Here is a 23,204-nt window from a genome sequence, read left to right as displayed (position 1 = left end):
TTGTAATTATGCAATGACAGGAATTGATGGACTGTATCATTATTATGCAACCTGAAACCAATTACAAAACAATTATTGACCAGGAAGTGGTCCTGGGTTATTACCATGGTAATTAACCCCATTAAATACAAGAACCACACTAATTTAAAATGTGACCTTCAAGCACCGTACAAAGTATTAACAAATACACTGTTAGTTAATTGGTGCTTGGTGCAACAGTAGACTAAAAAAAATTGCTTTTGATTGCAAAGTGATGCCATCATGAGCAGCTGGTCTCAGGTGTGTGGGCAGAGATGTAGAGTTATATAAACCGAAGACGGGGAAGATGTATTTAGACCTCAGGCAAATACAGTTACACTACAATGTAATAATACTGCATTATAAGTAAAAGTCCTGCATTCAAAATTTCACATACAAGTACAGAATTATTACCAGCAAACATACTTATTATTACTACTTGCTATTTAAAAAAACAAACAAACAAAAGTACTGATTCAGCTGCCTGGCCACTTTCAGAATATTATACTCAGGTTATCATTATTTGATTATGATTATTGATACATTGAAGTATGAGCAAGTTTTGAGGTAGAGCTTAATTTACTTGCTTCTGTAGTTAGCTTTATTTATAACAACACATAACATTTTTTAAAATAGTTATAAATTTGAATGTAAAATATTAATCTGAAAATTACTTTGTGAGTAAAATGTGCAGTTTTTTCCCACTGAAATGCATTGGAGTAGAAATTAAAAAAAAAAAACATTTAAAAAAAATGATTTTAAAAAACCCCCCAAAAATAATAAAAAAATAACATGAAAGTAAGTACCTCAGAATTATACTTCCTGCAAGAAATGTACTGTGCAACTTTCCACAGTGGATATCACAGATGTGACTTTAATTAACTGTATATTACTTTACATGAAGAAATTTAACTAAAAATAACTAACGCTGCTGCTAACAGTAATAATACTGCCAATACTGGGAGTACTATGGAGGTGCTACATTTATCACCTTCCATTGACTACTACTGAATCTGTGACATAGTGCTGTATAGACTCAGCCAAGGTAGACACAACATAGTTATTTATCTTATCATTTAATAATTGGTGTTAGCAAGAAGTGTATGTAACGTACTTCCTCCCTGAGCAACCTGATGCTGTCTTTCTCTTCTGTCAGTGCTTTGCTCCTCAGAAATCTTTGGCTTTTTGCACTTACTCCCAGGCCACATTTGAGGTGAACAGACAGGGCCAGCTAACAAATACTGACTTTCCAATAACATAAGAGTGCACAGCAGCCTATCATATGGCTCGAATTAAAGCATTATGACATAATAGAGCAAAGTCAGGGTTAAGACCTCATTACTGCCACCCGGGACCTCTGCTTTCTCTCTCTCTAAACCTGGCAGCTCTCAGTTCTGGTTTTGGACCTGCTCCACTCTAATTGGAGCAGCAATATGGAGTAATTGGAAGAGGGATACGGTGTTACTGTGCTGAATGTGGCCCGGCCTACGTTTTTTAAGTGCTTAACCCAGTAATAAGCTCTCAAAATAGGCTGCACTGTCCCATTACCCTTTGAACTGCAGTGCAAAGACAGACGAGAGATTTAAACATGTGAATGAACACAAACACACTAGCCACACAGAGGTGCACACTCAATAAGGGAGACATGGATACATAAGTATGTGGAGATTGTGACTGTGTGTAGGTTATAATAGCTGTGAGAGAGTGAGGGAGAGTCTGGCAGAAGCTAAGAGGACAGAGGGCCCTGGCCTATGCCTGTTTGCACAGCTCTGACCACAGACACAGAGAAAGTGGTTTCGTAGAGCAGTATTAGCTCTTGATTATTTGCGTTAACCGGTACTTAGATTTACTGCCTAGGTAATACGATCTGACTGGTAGTTAAGCACTAGCAGGGACTTGGGGCAGGAAAGCCGGGACAGAGTTGCTGTTCCCTCTCGGTTTCCCCGGACTGGACCAATAAAAAGCTTGCAAGCTCTGCCCTCGAGTCGCTGTCTCTCCCTCTCTCTAACCCTCCCCATTGGGAAGACATTTGGAAACAATCAGTAGTGTGTTTTAAGGGAAGGCCCTTCCTCTATCAATCCCCCTAGATAAGGTATCTATGAGCCTGGCTCTGTGGCCCCGCACAAGGAATTCATCACCTCTGTTTCCTGTACGCTGTTTAGGGGTCCCCTCATTTTCACTCCTATCTGTGCAGAGTGCAGGGGTTACATTTTGTGTGTGTTTTTTGAGAGTGTGTGTGTCAGTGTGTGTGTGTGTGTGTGTGTGTGTGTGTGTGTGTGTGTGTGTGTGTGTATGTAAACCTAGGGGGTTTACTCTGTTGGTGTATTTTTGGGGGTAACTGTGAGTATTCAGCTATAATTATGAGTAGTGTGTGTGTAAGTGAATAATAGCACTTTTTAAGTATTTTTTTTGCCCCGGGGAGCTGTGTAGACAGTTGACGAGGTGTGTTTGATTTGAATGCGTAACCTGGGTGGAGTCAGCAGCTCTTGCACATTCCCCTCACTCGTTTCCTATTGTTACTTCTCTACTTTCACCACATTTACTGTCTACAGAGTTTTCAATTTAATGGGAGGATATTTCACATTCTTAATCAATGTTTTACTCACAGCAGAATATAACCTTAAAAAAATATCTTCTGGGATATTTGGTAGGCGACATAAATATCTCATTCTTGTGGTGAATTTAATTCACGCTGATAAACTTTGCTGGATGCCATCGTCTCTTCTCATTACTCTTTTTACTGTCCTCTGTAAATCGTCCAATAAGACAGAAATGTCTTAGAAATAATGGCTTTGACAGCGACATTGAAGCTCCCTTGCTCCAAAAGTCTTGCAGGATACATCCACCTCAGAGCATTCAGAGTGCCATAACAGCTGAGGACAGATGATGTAAATGTGTTACAAGGCAGTAGCATTTATACCACGCCGATGAGTCAATGCACCTACATATAAATTCTATTATATCTGTCGCTGTCTAGACGTTTGTCATTGTGTTATTGGGTTTGCCCTGCATGTTTCCGATCAAATCAGCCTCTCCTTTTTTTCAGCTCCCAGTGAGTTACGGGTGTATTGTGACTCCCACCATGAGCTATATCAACTAGTCAGATTTTTATCTGCATCCCCACAGGTTGGATATAATGGAGGGGGAAACATGCCCCCCCCTGAGCTTTTCAAACAGGTGAACTCCTTCCTTGTCCCTCCTTTTCCCAACCTCCTTTTTCAATCAAACCAGTCCTTCCACTCACTTCAGAGCTAATCAGGCTCATGACCTTTGCCCTGCTTGGATGGAGCCCTCACAAGAGCCTCCTTCACCTGGTATTGTGCTGCTGGCTACACCTTCTGACTGACATAGCCCCCACTCACGCCCGCCTTTGTCCTTCTGCAATTCACTCTGACTTTGTTCACTTAGTTAACCTAGCTTCCTCTCCCTGCTGGGAACTCAGACAGAGAGAGAGGGAGGAGGAGAAGGAGGAGGAGGGTGAGGAGGAGGGGTGGGGGTGGGTTAGTGCTAAGGAGTAAGAGGGAAATCAGAAATTTCATCTTTTTTTTTTTTTCATTCTTCCAGACAAAGTTAGGGATTTGACTGACCCTGCACTCATGTAGGAGAATCCTCTCACACTTTCTCTCTGTCCTACACTCTTTATGAATGTGCCTCGTCTCCCCCAGCTCCTCTCACATGAGATTAAACCTTCAATAACACCCCCTCCCCTCCCGTACAAACACACACACAAATAGACACACACTAGCTTGAACCAGCACCAACAAACAACAGATTAACCCAAAGAAAAGGATTACCAATCAACTGAGAGCCAGGGAGATGGACCCCCAGCTTGTTTTGTCTTGGGGGTTTTGAATGGACATCACTCCCGTCCAAGACAATCAAGCTCCAGTAACACTGGTTGGGGAGCTCATCTCCCTCACAGACAGCAGGAGAGCCAAACCAGAGAGAGACACACATGGCTGAAGGCATTACGGGGGCTGTTTTAACAGAGGGGAGGCTGCACACTCTGCTCCATGTGAGGGAAGTCAGAGGCCAGGGGGGTTCTAGTAACTGCAGGTTAAATGCACACTCACAAGAATTGGTGTCACATCAATTCAATCAATGCATGAATTGATTAAATAGTTAGAAACATATATATAAGCTGTTAAACTGTTATACATGACTATATAAAATACAGCATTACAGCTAATCAGAAATAGCTTATGGGCTTGCGTTACAGAAACATTTAGTGTGACTAGCTGCTGCGACATACTTGAGCGTAATATGACATAAAAAGGTGAAAAGAAGTCCAACTGTAATTTTTGATATTTAAGATTACTATGTTGATATAGCATATAAACTGTGGTGAAGGCATGGTTAGTGCGAAAATATTTAGTTAATATTAGGAAATATCATGGTGATGGTTAAAACAAAAAAACAAAAAAAAAAAAAAAGCACAACAACAAAAAAAGTGATTGTAGGTTTGTGCTGTGATGCAAACTTGGGTTTCCTCTGCATGAATGTTTGGCTCCTTACATGCCACCTCCCATGCTACATATAGAGAACATTACCACTGGCTGCAAACATTAGATGTAAAATGTGGGGTGACTGGTTCAATAAAAATGCATTTCCTTGGAGAGTGGCTTACGCTACATTATAAGGGGGAATGAGGTTGTATACTGTGAGCCTCCTGGTCTCTATTTGAGCCAACTTGGACACTAAGGTGAAAGCTGGACTTTGGAAGACAGACCTCTTAGCCAAGTTCATACACTAGACCAAACATCAGCCTTAGCTCGAATCCAGCACAGCCATTCTCCCCACCTCCATATTTACTTTTAGCTCCCACCGCATAGCTGTAATTACAATCAAAGAAGGTACAATTAAAGGATAGGTGTTTCCTCAGCAGCACAGCTCTCACAAGACACAAACACAGTCACTTGTTCAGAACCCTCTGTCTACATGGTGACACATTTCCCTCCTCACACTATCCGGTCTCACACAACAGATTTTAATGGTCTCTATTGTCTTCCTTTCAATTCATTAAGTGCCAATGAGACCCAAGTGTATGCTGTGAACTGCTCCTTCATTATTACACCGTGTCTCAGCAGCCAGTCGGTGCTCTTCTCAAGAGAGAAAATAAGTCCCACAATGATGTCAGCGCAGCCGTTGTGTTCATGCAGCACAATGCATTGACAACCGCCATTCACGTCGACTTTGCACACGCAGGACTTTTTCACTTTGAATTTCTAAAAACGATATATGTGTGTGTACGTTTGTGTGTGAAAATCTGAAGATGTGTGTCCATTGAGAGGTGCGTGAGTGACAGAGAGGTTCATCCCCAGCGCCTGCCTTTCTAAGCGCTGCTGTGGGCAGGGCCATCTCCGCTGACAGTGGATGGGATGTGGCAGGGGCTCGGGGATTAAGGGGCTTTTAGCCAGCACTGAGAGTGGCTCTTTCTCCCTGTGACAGAGAGAGGTGACAGGCCGTCAGCGCACAGGGGACAGGCGGACAGCCAGCCAGAGACATCTGCATTCATTCAGGACATCGGCTTATCCGTTCACAAAAAATACGCCCTCTTGAAACGCCCTCCATCCACACTCTCACATTCTGTCTTGCACACACACACACACTCGCACACACACACACACACACTCGCACACACACACACACACACACACACACACACACACACACAAGAGCATATGTGGACACACCAGCAACACACAGACACACAAAACCCTGATTCCTGAATTGACCTTTCCTAGAGTTCATACTGTCTGTGCAAACTGCCAAAGCAACAGCCCACTACAGTGGAAAGACGCCTGAAAACTTTACTGTTTTGATTTTTTGGGTTGTTTTTGCTGTTAAGTGAATATGACCCATCGTGTGTGTGCGCCATAACCACAGGCTCTGTTTGCTCTATACGCTGAAGTTTAATCATAAAATGACTTTTGGAACAACTTATTTACAATTCTATGTAGATCATTAGAAATGCAAGATTTTCAGCTGACAACAGGATGGGGCTCCTCCTGGCCAGGCATCTGCTTCTACACCCTCCATCCTCCCATCCTCTCATGACCAGGAGGTTCAGGAGACAGGCAGAGCCAGGAAAGGCCCTGCCCAGCTACCTAATCCTCTACTCTCATTCACCATCACTGCTAATCTCCTTCACCACCTCCCCACCACCACCACTACCACCACCACTATCGCCTCCGCCTCTCACTCAAGAGGTGCACAAAGGCTCTAAGCGCCCCTGTCCCGCCCTACTCACTATCTCACCCCTTCTCGCACCCCTAACCTGCTCCGCCCATCTCTGCTACAGCAGGAGGCACCCAGTTTTCTAAGCTCAGGACCCATAATCCCATGGGGCTGCGAGTTTGGGTGAGCCCAAAGGCTCATTGAGTGCTGGATAACTCTCTCCCGGACTCTAACTCTCTGTCTTATTGTTGCTGCTGCTGAGAAGAGGATGGACACAAATGGAGTTTGAATTTCAATGTGCCTAACGACTCAGAGAGAGAGACAGAAGAATATGGACTGGAGGGCATCCAGGCATTAAGAGTATTTTCAAGCAGAGCCAAGGAGAAATACATGTAAATACTGTGGGCAAGTGCAGACCACCTCATCCTTATTCTGTCACATGAAAGACAGAATGCAATATTTCACAGTTTGTGGTTTTTCTCTTTTATTTTCAAAGTGAAATTATTAAATACATTTTGGGGAAACATATCAAGTACTTAACCCTGTATTATTCAGAATTTCTTTGTGCTGTTACATGAATTTAAGTCAAGACCATGTACTTATCTTTGGTAATAGATGGGTCATCAGCTTTGGTCTAGTGGATCCCAATGGGACTTGGGAGTCCTCACCACCTATTTAGACATTTGAAGCCATCTGTATTTCAAAACTCTCATTCTATTTATATTTCATATCAACTGATCTTCTATTTTAAATAATTAAAATAAATTCTTTATTGTTGATAAATCCAATCTAGTTTCAGTTCACACTTGAATTTCTTGAACTGAAAGTAAATCTTAAATCAGTTAAATTGGGTTGTTTGGAGGGATTAAAGAAAAAAAAAGTTAATTTTCTGTTTTTGAGTGAGTTGATCTGATTTTACGACAGCAGTATGTAAAACATCATGTTTACCCTCATTTATTTAACAGACTTTGATCCAGCTTCATTGTTTTCAACCTGCATTAAGAAAATCCTGTTTTTGATAAAGCAGAACCCTGATGCCTGACTTTAGTTTTTTATATCAACACAGTTAACACCTGACCTAAATGATAACATTATGAACAAAGCCCTAACACAAACACATTTACTAAAAACACACACAAATACATGCATGCACACACACACACACACACACACACACACACACACAGTGGGCATATGATTGCTGGCACAGTCAGCACTTCAGTTCTGCATACGACAGTGTCGGCGAGCGTCTCAGCCTGACAGACCCCTCGCTGCCGCCTCTCTACCTCTTATTTACCGAAGCTATCTTTCCCATAAGTCACCATTCCTGTATTCATAAAGCATCATAGCCACCATAACTCACTCTTCCCCTTTATGAATAAAGCCCCCAAATTTATGGTGATGGCGCTGAGGAGCGCTGGCCTCCCTGGTGACAAACTTCCCTTAGTCTGTCACCACTGGCCTGAGCCGCTCAGGGCCCTTCATCAAATGCTCCAGATGGGAGCGCCACTTTATCGTTCCCCGGTCGGTGACATCACCTCGCCGCGCTGCATGGAATTGATGATGAAAGCAAACATATCTATCTTAACTCACATTTCCCAAATCAATTTTATTTTTACAGACCCTCCGCAGGCTTATTGGCATATTGACGGTTTGGGGGGGGGGGGCAGTGGGCGAGGGATGGTAAAGGGGTGGGCATGGAAGAAGAGGTGTGTGTAGGTGTGTGTGTGTGTGTGTGTGTGTGTGTGTGTGTGTGTGTGTGTGTGTGTGTGTGGGGGGGGGGGGGGGGGGGGGGGGGGGGGGGTTAGGAGGGCTTAATGGCGTTTACCATATTTAATGCAGAGGGATGTCATCACTGAATATCCATTCTGAATAATGTGGCATTTCATCATAAATTCTTTACAACTTATTTACTTAATGGAAAGAGTTATGGCTCGCTGTCAGGGTGGTAATTAAACATTGTGATACAGTGCTGCCTCGCCAGGATCCCATCTTGGATCCCCCACTCAACACACCCCCACCCCACCCCTCAATACGCCTGCCCCCAGACACACACATATGCACACTCAGATCCCAGCTCCTCAGCTTTTTAAATACATATTATTATTCAAGCTCCCCATAAATTACCGCCAGATTAAAATTCATGAAACCTCTTTTTCCTTTATTTCCTTCCCTGGGAAAAAAGAATAACCAAGAGAGCTTGTTCAACCAGCTGTAAATCTCTACGGGAGAGACAGAGACTTTTTTTTTTAGATTCTGTGTTATGAAAATGGGCAAAAATTAGAGTTTTTTTATTTTTTATTTCACTTTAAGAGACATTTATATATTGCGTCTCACCCGGCAGTTGATAATGAGGGAGAAGTTGTTTCCTGGAGAAATGTAGTCCAGAGAGAAGAAAAAAAAAGAAATTTATTTTGGTTTGGTCTGAGCCAAAACCACTGAGTCAGAGCTGATGGGCTACAGAAATGCTCTATGATGCAAACCCAGCGAGCACCAGTCCAAATCCAAAACTATTTATATGAGCAGAATGTTGATACTTAACCAACACGTTCTCAGTCAGCTTTAAAGTGCAGCATTAAAATGGACTTAGGGGATATAGAGACTCTAATCAGAGAATCAACGCTGTATTGAATTGTCTTTTTATTTAAACCTGTGACTTTTCACTTTATGAACCGCATGGTCAGCGATTCTTAATGAGCCTGGTTCTGCCCGACAGAGGGACAAAGGCCTGAATATGAAGGACTAAATCCTCACATCCAAATTAGAGAGGATCTATTTTGGGAGACTAAATGAGGCTGATACTCTGCCAGGCCCTTCCTCCTCCTCTATAAAACCAAACTAGCCTGACACTGACAGAGACCACATCCAACCTTTGACCTTGTCCTGTGACCCTGCCTTCGATTTTTTGTGCTGGCTGACCAATATGTGATTTGCCAATGGCCGCACTGGGTCCCTAACCAGGATGAAGAAGGGATTTATGGCTTTTCATTTTAATTGAGTTAAGAGCACAACCTCGACTCCCTTTCTTTCAGTGGCACTGAGCTAACATTACATCACTGGGCAACAAACGACAACAACAGCTTTGTGGTCACTGGGCTAAATGTGAACATGACGACATGGGAGGAAATAAAAAGAGGACTGATGTGAATGCAACAGTGTATATTGGCCAAAGAAAACCCCTCATGTCAGATATTGTGCTGCTACTGGTAGAGAAAAATCTCGTGACTGCAATTTTCATGTTTATGCTTGAACCAAAGCGTAAACTGCTCTGTTACAAGTGGAGCAAATTTTTCTGCCCTAGCTGCCATAAAATATATTCCCAAACCATTGAAAAATGTGGCAGCCACTGGTAAAAATTCCTTCTTTTCTGAACTCCGGTTTTTTTAACTGCAGCACACAAACATTAACTTCTGTCAGTTATCTGTATGTATGAAGATACCGATGCTGAAAACCAATAATTTCAGAACACATTAACAACATGCACATGAACTCTTCTATATCTGTTATGTTCCTACCTCCCAGCCTTGAGAGGGGTCTCGGAGACAAGGCCTGTGCTCTCCTTCGTATGGTCCAAAACGCTCCCCGACGTTTACCTTCCTGCGGCTCCAGATGCCCAGGCCTCCTCCCTGGACTGATGACTCCCGCAGTTCAAAGTCCAGGGGAATGGTCAAATCTTCTTGGGATAAAAAGATACTTGGGTGTTGGAATGACAAGGAGTCCTGGGGTGAAGCCTCATCATCAGAGAGCGGAGGGGACGCTGGATCCTCCACCAGGGCCGACGAAGGTGTAGGGTCACCATCAGAGCCGCAGACATCGTCTAGGATGTCGGACGGGTAGAGGGCATACTCATCATCACCATCACCTGTGAAGGAGAAAGAAAGAGTCTCTACGTGAGGGTTGGTGCTCACTGTAGATTAACAGTTTATGTTTCCAGTCAGGAAACTGCCTGTAAACTAGTAAAACAAACAGGACAAATTAGTAAAACACATCCACAACAAAGTGGATATGTACTAACTTGATGAAATAAACAACAGAAGACAGAAGGTCCTAAAGGTTTGATAAATATATAATAATATATTACACATATATTCCACAATTCATAAGAAACACCTAATATACACATTCAAATTAAAATCTAATTTCAAAATAAGACTTGATATGTATGTCAAAAACAAAAAAAACAAACAAACAAAACAAAAAAGAACTAGAACTCCAGCAGCAGCAGCAACATGGCATGTTTGCCATGTGGTTGAGCTGATGCCAAGTTGGGTAAGCAGGGTCTGCTCAGCATTGTACTGCTCTGACTGTTTTATATTTCCTTTTCCTGAACTCTTTCACCACTGTACAGTGAAAACAGAGGGGAGCACACTGGGGTTAATTGTGAATAGAGTGAAACAGGACATAGAGGTATGACCTTTGAACCCACACTGGGCTTCTTCAGAGTGGCACACGTGGCTGGTGGGGCTTAATGGTAGAAGAGGGACTGAATCATCCACAGTTCTGACACAGCTTACAGGTCGAGCAAAGCAGAACTGCTCTGAGGTCTTAAGAGTTAGAAAGATGCACGAAATCATTCACAAGCAAAGGCAGGGAGACAGGCAGACAGACAACTTCACACACAGACAATCAGACAGGACACCAAACAAGACGGAGAGGTATTAAGACAACAAGCTAATGAAGAAACCAGCCAGGTGTCACACAGTGAGACAGATAGATACTAAAAGCCGGAAATGATCCACAGGAAGCTGCCGCTCCCCCAGCGTGCATCTGTGGTGGGCTGTGCCTAACGCAGGCTGACAGGCCGAGGGGAGACGGGGCTCTGCTAATGAGGCTCAACAACCCATCCCTGCGCTGAGGAACATTCCTGAAGGGCTGCCTGTGTGACACTGTACCGCTGCGCTGTCAGCCATGGAACCTTTGATCCACAAAGATACACACACACACTTCTTGTTCACTGGCCATGAAGTAACTGTGCTTCTGATTGACTGAACGGGTCACTGTGATTTGCCACAGGTGGTCATAAACTAACCTGAAAGATTAACTCAAGACCTGGACAAAATCACTGAACTTTTTCATGTGCATTCTCCTCCTGCTTCAAACTTTGACACGTTACTTGAGGCACAAGATAAGCTAAGTGCGTCGTATGTAAATATCCTTAAATGTGCAGCTTCCACTTTGGCAAGGTTGTAGCATAATGTCTGGAGAAAAGGAATGCAAAACTGTCAACTGCTGCATAAGTAGTACATGAGCTGTTTTCCTCTGCCTATTAAGTCATAATTCCTGTCAAAATGTGTGTTTGCTGTAGGGAAAGAAATCTATGCATGAACACATCGTGCTGAATGAACTGTCTGTTACAGATATCTGGCTGCGTTTTCTGTGTTATGCAGTATAGCATGCGTATTTGTGTGTATTTGACCAGATCTACAACTTAAGTATTTCTCATTGTCATTCCCTGCAGCAATACCTGATCACAGTGTCTGTGCATCTATTGTGTTTGACACACACACTGTGTGGGCCCAGCGTGTTTGAAGGAAAAGTCTTTTAGAAACTCTGCTGAGCTGGGCCGGGCATGAAACCCAATGTGGCTCTAGGAGTCAATGTAATGATTTTCAGCACAGAGACTGTGTAACGCGGTTATAGTCCTGGATGTGAAGCTTGCCATATGGTAGAGGGACAAGAGCTTTTAAAGGTAACCGTATACCTCCATTGCTGTTTCTCCTCTGACATTTCCCCCCTCATGCTGGGCTGCAAGTTTATATTTGATTTAGACCAGAAATTCCCCTGGTCCATCGGACTCAACGAGAGCATTTCAGCTCATAAACATATATGTTTCTGTAAGGTAAACGTTAGCTGAAAGCAAATATGCTATGTTCAGAGTTTTAAAAATTGTGGTTTCATGTGCAGATGATTGATAAGTCAAAGACCGTAGCTCTGCTTAGACATGTGGGGCGGTAGGGACACTGCACACAGATGATGAGATCGGAGTGTGTGTGTGTGTGTGTGTGTGTGTAATTCAGTGTGTCGCTGCCTACTTAAAGCAAATAGTCCTGTTTGTTTGTTCAGCAATGGACATTACTTCATCATTACAAGCTGACGCCCTTCATCAAAGAGGAGCTCCAAAAGGAATTCTGGGTTGAGAAGGGGAACTCCAGCTGGGAGCAGCATCAGGACTTAAATTGCATTAATAACATAGATGGCACATTGTGATAGTGCAAGGAAGCACATGTTTTTAAAAAACTTTGATGCTGATGTATGTAAAAGACAACATAAAAGATTTAGTGGAAAATAATATTATCTCTCCATCAAAATCAGTCAATAACATGGGAAAATATGTCATGACACACACACATGCACACACACATGTTTGTATCCCACGTATTCAAATGCTCGCGCTTAACGCCAAATTCATTAATTTTTATTAAGAGGGAAAACATTTGTTCCCCGGGCTGCTATCTGCATGGGTGGAATGATTTTCACCTCTGCCACGAGGTGTTGGGCGGACTCATACATCACACGATTACCCCGAGCAGCGAGCAAGGCCGCCATCATCAGGGAGTGAATTAAAGATGATAGAAAGAGCTATTAATCACTGTGACAAAGCCCCTAATGGAGGTGTGACCCAGCCACTGCCAACGGGACGCCAAGGGGACGCACCCACGGGACAAATGGATACATATGTTTACAGAGAGGAATAACCTACCTGTAGACATAAAATCCCAACCCCCGCTCATTTTTGGCTGTACTTGTGTCTTTCTTGCTCTTACTCCATCAATATCTTTTTGTTCAATTTTTGGTACATGATCTTTTCAAATCTCAGACAGCAGATGATGCAATGTTTTAAAATAATGATTTAAAAAAAAAAAATCTGTAATGTATTAGAAGATCATAAAGATACAAAAATTGGTTAATGTTAAAGCTAAAGGACTATTTCTACAAATTAAAAGTACTAAGTTTGATAAACTGAATTGAAGTTGTATTTATGTTCCACTGATGCTTATAGTGTACAATGCTAGACAGGCTGTAACACTGTAAGGTGCAAGGTGACAACATTATTCATCTCCTCAGCATGGACCCAACTCACAAATCACTTCATTTAGCCAGATCCAGACGTCGGACACTTGACTGATGGGGGCTCAGATCATGAAATATGGAAATGAACTCCTCACCTCATGAGGACCGGCCCTCGTGCTTATCTCTAGATATCATTTGCTGCCTATGATAGCGGACAAATGGGACAGGGGGGCTTACCCTTGTACTACAGGTCATACATAATCACACATGATCCCCTCCATTAGTCATCATCCAAATTCTCAAACTGCACTCTTCATCATTCTTCTGCTTCCTATTTATAGCTCCACACCAGGAAAATCATGAGTATATATTTGTGCTGGTCCAACCTCTCAGCAGAGAACGTAGACAGAAATGACAAACGTAATATCTATCTGTAGATAGCCAATGAAAATACAAGAACCAGTAAAAGAACCACAGTAGAAGTATAATTTTTATCACGGTCACTGCACTGTTGTCAAACCAATGTAGGTATTGTTTGGAGAATTCAAAATATGTGGGAGGGATTGAGGAGGGGGCACGGCATGATTGCTGTTATTGTATATTGAGTAATTTGGTTGAAAAATGAGGATACCCTCAGGGAGACGTAGGCGTAGACATCTGGGAGAGACAACTCATTGTGACTCAATTCAAAAGAAAATAAAAATCATTATCTTTCATTTGGTTAATTTCAACACTCTCACAGCTACTGCCAATCAGAATATGGCTGCTGTTGATTTGCTAAGCACTGTTAATTACAGTGCATCAGTTTGTGCCTAGATTCCCTCAGCGGGGTGTATAGGAGAGTGTTTGGAGCCCCATGCCCCCAGGAGAGGCAATAAGCTTCCTAATTAACTCTGTCTTTGTGCTTAATGGAGGCCTTAGTGCTGCTTTTGGGGAGTCTTTTGGTGCGTGGGTCCATTGGGGTGACTGTGGAACTGACTGATACAAACCACAAACATAGCCTTAGGTAGCTCTGTATACAAAATTTTGGCCAGTTGTCCATAATTTATCTCTCAGTGTGTTTCTTCAACCAGAAAAAATCAAATTGTAAAGAGTGAAATTTCAAAATAAGATTGGACATTTGTCAGTGTTGTTGTTTTTCCCATTTTGTCTTTCTCAAACTATAAAATATCCATGAAGGCAGACATGGTAAAAAATATTTTAATAGAACAGCAAATGCCATGGATGAATGACCCTTGCTACATAAATTAATGTATTTTTAAAAGATAAAAGTAGTTATAGTAGGTTTTAATCTACTTTCATGTTCGTATTTGCCTGTTGCCTACTGAACTCTGGAAAATCTTGCACTCTGTACTTTGATGTAATTGTGCAGCACTGAGAAACGGCATCAACTACCCTCAGACAAACCAGGTAATGCTGCAGGTACTGTATGTCAGAATAAAATGCCATACATGCAGTTTTATTTACAAGTCTTCACATGCATATGCTCACAAAGCACAGACTGCTTAAGCACGCACACAGACCACTGAGTAACACGAGCAGAGCTTTTAACACAGTCTTAATTAATGAGAGCATTGTCTGTTTTTTCACCCCTGTGTTAGTCAACTACTCCCTGTTCCAAATGGAAAACACTCCATTAGGAGCCTTAGGCCGAGTTACCAATTAACACTGCACAACAAACTGAAACTTAGAGCTGGTGCCTCTTTGTGCACGCATGTACGCACGCACACACACACACACACACACACACACACACACACACGCACACACACACAGACACCTAATTAATTAGCATTAGTTGTGATTAATAATGAGGGTCCTTTAATGGTAAATCTGCAGCTCCGATGGCAGGCTGACACAACAAAGGCGTCTGTGTGCACGGCAGGATTTATCTGGGGAGCTGCTTGGGGATTTTAACATGTTTCTCACAGGCCTGACAAATGGCCTATTAATTATCTAATGTTGTCTGACAACAGGCGCTTGATAAAGATGTATGTTTGGACAGGGTGAGGAGGGGAAGATACTGCAGAGGAAAAGAGAGAGGTGTGTGCGCAGGAGAACGAGAGAGAGAGAGAGCGAGAAGGAGAGAGATGTGTGTTTGCATAAAAGAAGAAAAATAAGTATGTTGGAGTTAACGGAGACTTGCACTGATTTATACAACTATACGCAACAGAGTGACACATACACGCATGCACACACACACACATTAGTACGTTATTGAAAAATTTGTCTCTACTTGATACATTTGTATTAAAAGACAAATTGCTTTGCTTCTACTTCTGTGGTTGTTTGGGATAATCAATATGAAGGATTAACAAACTACATTTATTTTTAATGAAATGCAAATGAATGAAGTCCTGATGAACACAGAGATGGATGTGCAACACACAAACATACACACACATCTACGTCCTAAAACCACAATCAATATCATCAACGAGGAAGCCTCCACATCAGTCCAACCACTTCATATCATTAAGTCTCTAACAACATGGAGCATATGGGCTTGTCTCTCTCTCCCTCCTCCCTCCATCTCTGCCCCTCTCCCTGATTCAATCTCTGTTGTGACTCTAATTTGCCGAGTTTATCTCCAGCCTGTATGTTGACAGGTGTTCCTAAGCAAGATGCCAGTTGCCAAACGATTTTTATGATTGGTTTAGCCTCGCATTTGGCCTAATGAGATAGGATCCCAGTCGGACGCTAACTCAAGCCTGTCAAATGTAAAGCAAACAGAATAACAACCCAGCGCTCACATTGTTTCCACAAGCCATACATCAGCCGGGGGCTTGGAGGGAGGGCCCTCCAGATCACACACTGACCCCGGGATAGAGAGGATGAGAGGAAAGAGTGGGAGAAAACGGAAAGAGGAGGGATAGAAGATGAGAGAGGCAAGGAGACGGGGGACAAAGAGGGGAAAGCTGATGGGACAGTATAATACTGTGTGAAGTCAAGCTGTAGCAACATTTTATTTTGATTATTCTCACTATTTCAAATTAGGCACACAATAATTAATCCTGAACAACTGCTCTGTGTGAGTCTCTGTGAGCCTGCATGTTTGTGCCTCTGAATATTCTGTAAGTAAGTTTGTGCTTTGAGCAGAAAAATCTTAGTTGTACCATGTGCTTATTGTGTGCACAAGTCAGTGATGTATGAGTGTGTATCATCTGCATATACACGTCTTTTTGAAAGTACTGATTTGTCTGGCTTCTTCTTTGACATGACGTGCAGAGAATGTGTTGACAAAGGTCATTAATCCCATCATCTCTTCTGTCTTTGCCTCTGATTCAATCTCAACCCAGCACCCCACAACATGTCACACATCCTAAGCTTTTTGATTTGTTTGTTCTGGTTACCTGTGCCATTCCTTCAATCAGTCTTCTTGCTCCTTCATTCCCATCCCTCTGTCTTTTTAGACAGCAACAACAGCAATATCCCTCCCCCCGCCAAAGACAAAAGAAAACAACTCAATGCTGAACACCACTGGAAGGTGACAAAATAAAATAAATTTTACAATCATCAAAAAAAAGACACATTGTGCAAAGTCACATTTAAAGCTAAAAGTAAAAACCAATGTTTATCACAAAGTTATATTTTTAACAATACATGTCAATGCAAACATGCATAGATGAGCTTTCTCTCTCTCCCGCTTTCCTCTCTCCCTCTTTCATGTCATGGCTAACTGCCATTGGGCTCTAATATAATTATGGCTCACAGTTGTGCACATTTGAGAAATTGATTCCTTTGATGAAATGTGAGTGAGGCAGGTCTGGGCTGAGCAGAGAGAGACGTATATCCAGAGTGGTTGCTGCCAGCCGCCACCCCCCTCCAGCCCTGTGGAGGGCCCCCTGGGTACCAAACCGCCAGCTCAACCTGGCCCAGCCTGGCCCAGTCGTTAAAAGAAATGATAGCATATGTGCTTTGTTTAAGTTTGATGTCTTCATAATGCATTACACAATTAGATTGATTTGACAATTTCCATTATACTTGATAAAATATTTATGTAGGCCTGAGGATGGTAGTTCTAATCAAAAGGGGGCGGATCTGCAGTGCAGATGGGAGCTCTGGTCGGTCTGCAGTGAGAAGGCCATCAGTCAGTTAAAGCTGGGCAAAACTGCAGGCAAATACAACCTGACTTCTTGAAATTTGTATTGGTAACATAAAAAATGTTATTTTGTAAGTCATGCAACCAAGCTTGAGCACATTCAAGTGTTTGACATGAATAACCAGGCACACCTGATTGAAATCAAATGCGTGAAGCTGAACTGTATGTCAGTGACTCAATAACCTTGTCCCCACATGTTTGCATTGTGCACTATACAAACACTGAAGAGAAAAGCCTGGTGGGCATTGAGCACATTATACCACTGGCCACCCTCCCAACTGAAAATTTTCCATCAAAGACAAATTTTTGGCTACACAGATTTCCGGCTACGGCACATTAGCTTTAGATATGCCTCAGTTGAAACCTGGAAAGCCAGTGTCTACACATACTGTATATTGGCATCAGGCAAAATTATATACCGCTGTTTGTTGGTAGACCTGTGGTTTAATTTGTTCACTCAGGAGGTTGGATCACTTAGGATACTCTACAGTACGTATCTAATATGACCTGCATAACTCACATGTTCTCAATACATTCCCAGGTTATCACACAGTATCAAAGTCCAGCTCTAAACTTTGCTACCATGTCGCGCTTTGCCAACTTTCTGTATCTGTTTTGTACATTAAAAGGTATATGAGCAATGCCAATAAATAAATCAGCTTCAGTAATAAATTCAAACCTCTCATACTCAGAGGTGAGTCTCCTTCACTCTCATTCTCTCTTTCTTTCTTACATGGGATATTGCACTCTGTCTCCCTTTTCTCACCTGTCTCCCCTCTCTCCCCAGCTCCCTTCGCCCCCTTCTACCAACCTCTCAGTGTGCACAGCCACCCTACATCCATCACAGCCCAGAAATTTAAGGAGCCAAATTGGCCTCATCTGTCTCAATGTTGGATGCAGATGGAGTTTCTTCTGCTGAGGGAGGTGCAGTTAGTCACCCCTGCTGCCCCCACCTCTTCAATCTACTGCCTTAAAGCCAAGCCAGCCCGCGCCACTCTCAACACTATAGAGCCACGTTATGAGGCCGGCTGCTGGGACAAAGAGGGCACAGCGGTGAAGTGACCACTACACTGACCACACACACACTCTGCTTCATTCACTTTTCTCTCAATCACATTTTTCTTTCTTTTTTTATTTTCCATCTAGCCTCCATTCTTACTCACTCCCTCACTCTTGCTTACTCATATTGCCAGCAGACACACACAAACACAAGCGGCGGTGGCCATAGCGCAGCCTGCAGTAAAGCTGCCTGGTCAGACCTGGCTCGTTAATAAAGGCCCTAAATGAGGCAGCATGCATAAAACATGAAGCGCCGCGTGCTGCCATAATGAACTGCTGCTCCATAATTGCATCTCAGAGCCGTAAAATGAAGACAAAATATTTGAAGAGGGATTCTGTCACCTCTCTGCAGACGCAACACTAATCACAGGCGTTCTGCGGGGCCCTCGGGTTCTCCCCCTGACAGACAGCAGGGGCTAAACGCCCAGGGTGGCGACATTGGCAACACCCTCCAACTAATGGGACATAATTGAATAATTGCTGATTAGAAAATAGGGGGAGAGGTAATAGTAAAGCAGTGTCCAGTGTGTTATCTGAAATGATCCCATTGGGAGAAAGAATATGATAATATGGCACAGGAAAGGATAACAAAAAATTTAAATCTACTCTAAACCTAACACCTACTGGGAAATGATTTCATTAATTTTAGGGTCAGTTTATGCTTGAAATTATTGTTAAGGGATAATAGATGAGATGGTGCAAAAGCTGGAATAGAAAAGTGGTGTTTGTACCTGTTTGGGGAACCAGGTGGGTGAATATATTTAGATAATTCAGCCAGGCAATCTGTTAGTCACAGGAAACTAAACTGAACCGAGCAACAAAATCATCCAAAAAAGAAATTTATTGAGAAACAATAAAATAAAATAATAAAATAGAATACACAAACCAAAGAGCAATGCCTAAAGACTCACACACACACACACACACACACACACACACACACACACACACACACACACACACACACACACATACAGTGACAGGTTCAGAGACAGACAGGTTTCTAGATGAGAGATTGGAGTCCCACCCAGTGGTGTCACCCAGACAGTTAGAGAGTTGCTATAGTGACAGGGAGGCCGCGGTGACATAATGAAGGTGCTGTGGTTGTCACAGGGGGTCAGTGGTGATCACACTGCCCAGCTGAGGGGGGTTAGGGACATGTATAATGAATCCCACCAATGACAAATGGCCCTAAACTCGGGGCTGAGGCATCTGACAAACTCAGACTCATCACTTGGACACCTTAAACACACACACGCAGGCAACAACACACACAGATAAAAGCAACAAAGCTCTGCATGTGACAATTTAAACATCTACAGCATGTAATCCTGGTCCTGGCTCTATCATCTCCTTTAACAAGCTTCTTTTTGTGAATGAGCCTCTGGACCTTTAAAAAGCCTTGCTTCCCATTTCTTTGCTCAGCTACATTTAATGAGTCTTTTCTCTCACCTCTGGCAGCCTCTTGAAACTGTTGAAAAAGGGCCCTTAATTTTGCTGTTGTGGCAGTACAGTGGCAAGTCAGAGGTTATCAATACAGGCATTGTTTCACATGCACAATGGGCCACATGAATTCAGAACCCCCCCCCCTTCCCCAGAAGTATTCGGATGCATGAGCAAATAGAGACTCTGGGGAAAAAAAAAAAAAAAAAGCCTGATTCAAGACAGCAGGCCTGATACTCATTTAACAAGCTGAATTCAATCAGCAGCCCGGCCTGTGTATGGCAAAGAAAGAAAAAGTATTGGAAAGCAGGAGTATAAGCTTGACCACCTACTACCAACCTGACATCTTCCATTTAATATTTTCAGATACGAATAGACTTTGTCTGAGGGTTGCTTTTCCACTCTCAGGGTCTGCTTGCCTCGAGCACTACCACAGCAGCAGGCCAATTCCACCTTAACTTTGTTACCGAACTTGTTACATACAATAATGTCCGCGACTACAGAGACTTTCCAAACCACAGTGCGACATGTGGAATAGACCCGGGCATGGAAAGGTCCTGGAGAGGATGTTTGTTTAATGATTGTTGGAAGGCTAACATTCAGCCCTGCGCCCTGAGCAACAAAATCCCCCTCGGAGCACTGAAGCTGTTTATGTTATTTGTTATGGATGTCAATTTCCCTCTATTTAGGAGGTGATTTAACCTGACAATACAGTGGGATTGCGCTATTGCATGGGGATTGTTGTCTCCCTGTGTAGAACACCGCACAGCTCTGCATGAGAGTCTGGACATAAACAGTTTGAGTCATTGTCAAGACTGAGAGGGGCACACAGCTGAACTGGAGGAAAACCTGTCACCTCAAGGTCGTACTATTTTAACATTTAAATGTTTAGACCCTGTGATTCAAGACTATACTGTGATTGTACTATTTCTAAATTCTCTAACAATTTCTGTGATAAGATATGAAATGCACATCCTGAACTTTCTAAAAGTATATACACTGGTCAATGAATGCATTAACCTGTTTGGATGACAAATGTGCATTAAAAAAAATTGCATAATTTTTCTTATATTTGGCATTATTCTCATTCATCTTTAGAGTAGGACACAGAGAAAACCTGCAGGCTGTTTTATTCTTATTTGCATTTTATGCCTGTAAGAGAAAGGGAGAATGGGAGAATGGGATTATGTGAGTGTGTGTGTGTGTGTGTGCGTGTGTGTGTGTGTGTGCGTGTGTGTGTGTGTGTGTGTGTACGTGTACATACTAGAGGAGGGTAGGGGCTAAACATAAATGGAGAGTGACAGCTGCCAAATGACAGTGAGATTGAGGTGGGAATGCAGAAGGACAATGAGGAACAGAGAGGAACATGACAGTAACAGCAACTCAGATTAGACTGAGATCACACACACACACACACGCACACACAATCCAAAGCACATCACCGATCCTACTCTGCGCTCAGTGGGGTAGATGGGAAATGCGGTCCTGTAATGAGTGCTCAGTGTGTCATTCAGACAGATGAGAAGGATCATAGAAATCCCCCTGTTTCTTCTTCCTAATTCAAACAAACAGGGACTCTAAGCAGAGCCACATGGCTTTCTCTAATGACTGACATTTTGTTTAAGAACCATCCATAATGACCTGGTTTGAATTTAAAAACTTGGTGTTTATTTCACAATGAGCTGCCAATATTCACCAATGCAAAATTCCAAAGTGCTTGAGTGACTTGAGACTGTTGACTTCATGCTTTTTCTCTCTCTTTGGTTTTCCTGTTTTGTACATATTTGGAGTGGCATGCCTGTGGAATTAATGACAGATTGCCTGAACATGAACATGTTAAGCAAAAAGTAAAACAGATTATCAGGCGATCTCTTACACTCATGCATTTGATTTGGCATTATTTCTACAAGTGGTTTCTAATCCTTGGCATGTTGGACTTAAATTTTAAAAAAATATGGTTCTTATACTCCTGAAACTGCATTTCTTTATATTTGACAGCTTTGCTGACTGAAGTCTAATTAATTGTGTTTAATTATGTGTAACATCTTATTTTATTCAAAGAAATGCTTAATTTCAGAACGATCCTGTCTGAAAATGCAAAAAGTTTTAGCGCAATGCATACATTTAAAAAATGTCAAATCAGAGCTTAAAGAGGCAATAGGCGCGTGGCCAAGTGCAACGCAGATGCATTTATAGCTCCACTATAGCAGAAACACATTTTTATAAGAGCTGTATTGACTAGGGAAATAAAGCAATTACAAATCACAACAGCACAAAGATTAAACTTCTTTTGAGCCACTTGATACATCGACAATCCAGTAAAAAGGGCCAGAATGGAAAGCATCCCCCAAAGACATTAAAGTGTTGCAGCCAATTAATAATCGCCTCATTTTAACCTGCTGCATGCACTCATGCAGCCAAAAATCAATCAAGGTCCACTTTTTTCATATTGATGGACTGCGCAGAGTGAAAGAACGCTAACTCTAAACTAACAATGCCACAGCCATGTACATAGATGGAAATCAATTGTAATTAAAACTGAACAAGTGTTCCGCTTTATACACTCAAAGAGTGCATTGGTCATTAAATACATTTTCATCAGTTATCAGTTAAAGGTTTTAAATGAAGTCCATAGCTTCTGTCTCCTTTGGGATAGCACTCAGTGCCTCGACACTTGCGTTGCAAATTTCTCCGTGCTTGCTTTGCAATCAAAAGGCAGCTAAATTAAGTATCAAACAATTTAATGTTATGTGTCACTCTCCAAAACGATTGGTATTAGAAGCACTTAATTAAACTTTCAAATTCAAATGTACTAATCAGTTTGCGGCAGAGTGGGCGCTTGTTTTTCCCACATGAAACGCCACGGCTGGCCAGCCCGGCCCGTTGCCTGCTCATTAACATGAAGGTGTGATTTGCATTTCCTGATGGACTGTTCCAGTTTTTAATATCCCTCTTTCTGCTCTTACATCAATCATGGAGGAGGGAGGCCACCATAGGCCACTATTAACCCTCCAAATCTGCCACAAAACAAATATTACAAGAGTTCACTAATTTGGAGATCAAAAAGCCACTTGTCCATTATATAATTGAAATGAAGGTGGAGTGTTGCACTTCTGAAGAGCTCTATAATTACCAGCTGTTAATTGCACACTTGTGGTGTCTCACTTTTAATTAAAAAGAGCGGCTCGTTGCTGGACGATAAGCAATGGTGGAGAGGCAGCAGTTTAATCAACAAAGCGAGAGGAATTTGTTTCTGCTGTGGCCAGCAGTGGGCTGGAGAAATCTTCAAATAACCCAGGGAGATTAAAACGTGTCCATTAGGACCAGTCAGGTTTTATTTGGGGTGGCAGGAGCGAGGTGCATTTGAAGTCGTCCCGCTGCAGAGTCCTCAGCG

General features: G+C 42.4%; 1 protein-coding gene across 15 annotated transcripts in view; it reads right to left on the bottom strand.

The window, feature by feature from the left end:
- The window catches only part of mecom (MDS1 and EVI1 complex locus), a 136,824-nt gene that overhangs the window by 79,700 nt on the left and 33,920 nt on the right, over positions 1–23,204 (bottom strand). For all 15 annotated transcript variants that reach the window (XM_071496385.1, XM_071496374.1, XM_071496375.1 and 12 more), the window contains exon 2: positions 9,711–10,057. Coding sequence is in view for 14 of the 15 variants with exons in the window: in XM_071496374.1 (XP_071352475.1) it covers positions 9,711–10,057 (347 nt within the window). In the remaining variant the exon portion in view is untranslated. The remainder of the gene's footprint in view (positions 1–9,710; positions 10,058–23,204) is intronic.

Source organism: Trachinotus anak, unplaced genomic scaffold, assembly GCF_046630095.1.
Source record: "Trachinotus anak isolate AG129_WGS33_773 ecotype Australia unplaced genomic scaffold, CSIRO_AGI_Tana_v1 ptg000014l, whole genome shotgun sequence".
Lineage (NCBI taxonomy): Eukaryota > Metazoa > Chordata > Actinopteri > Carangiformes > Carangidae > Trachinotus > Trachinotus anak.
This window is presented reverse-complemented; position numbering and strand designations above follow the sequence as displayed.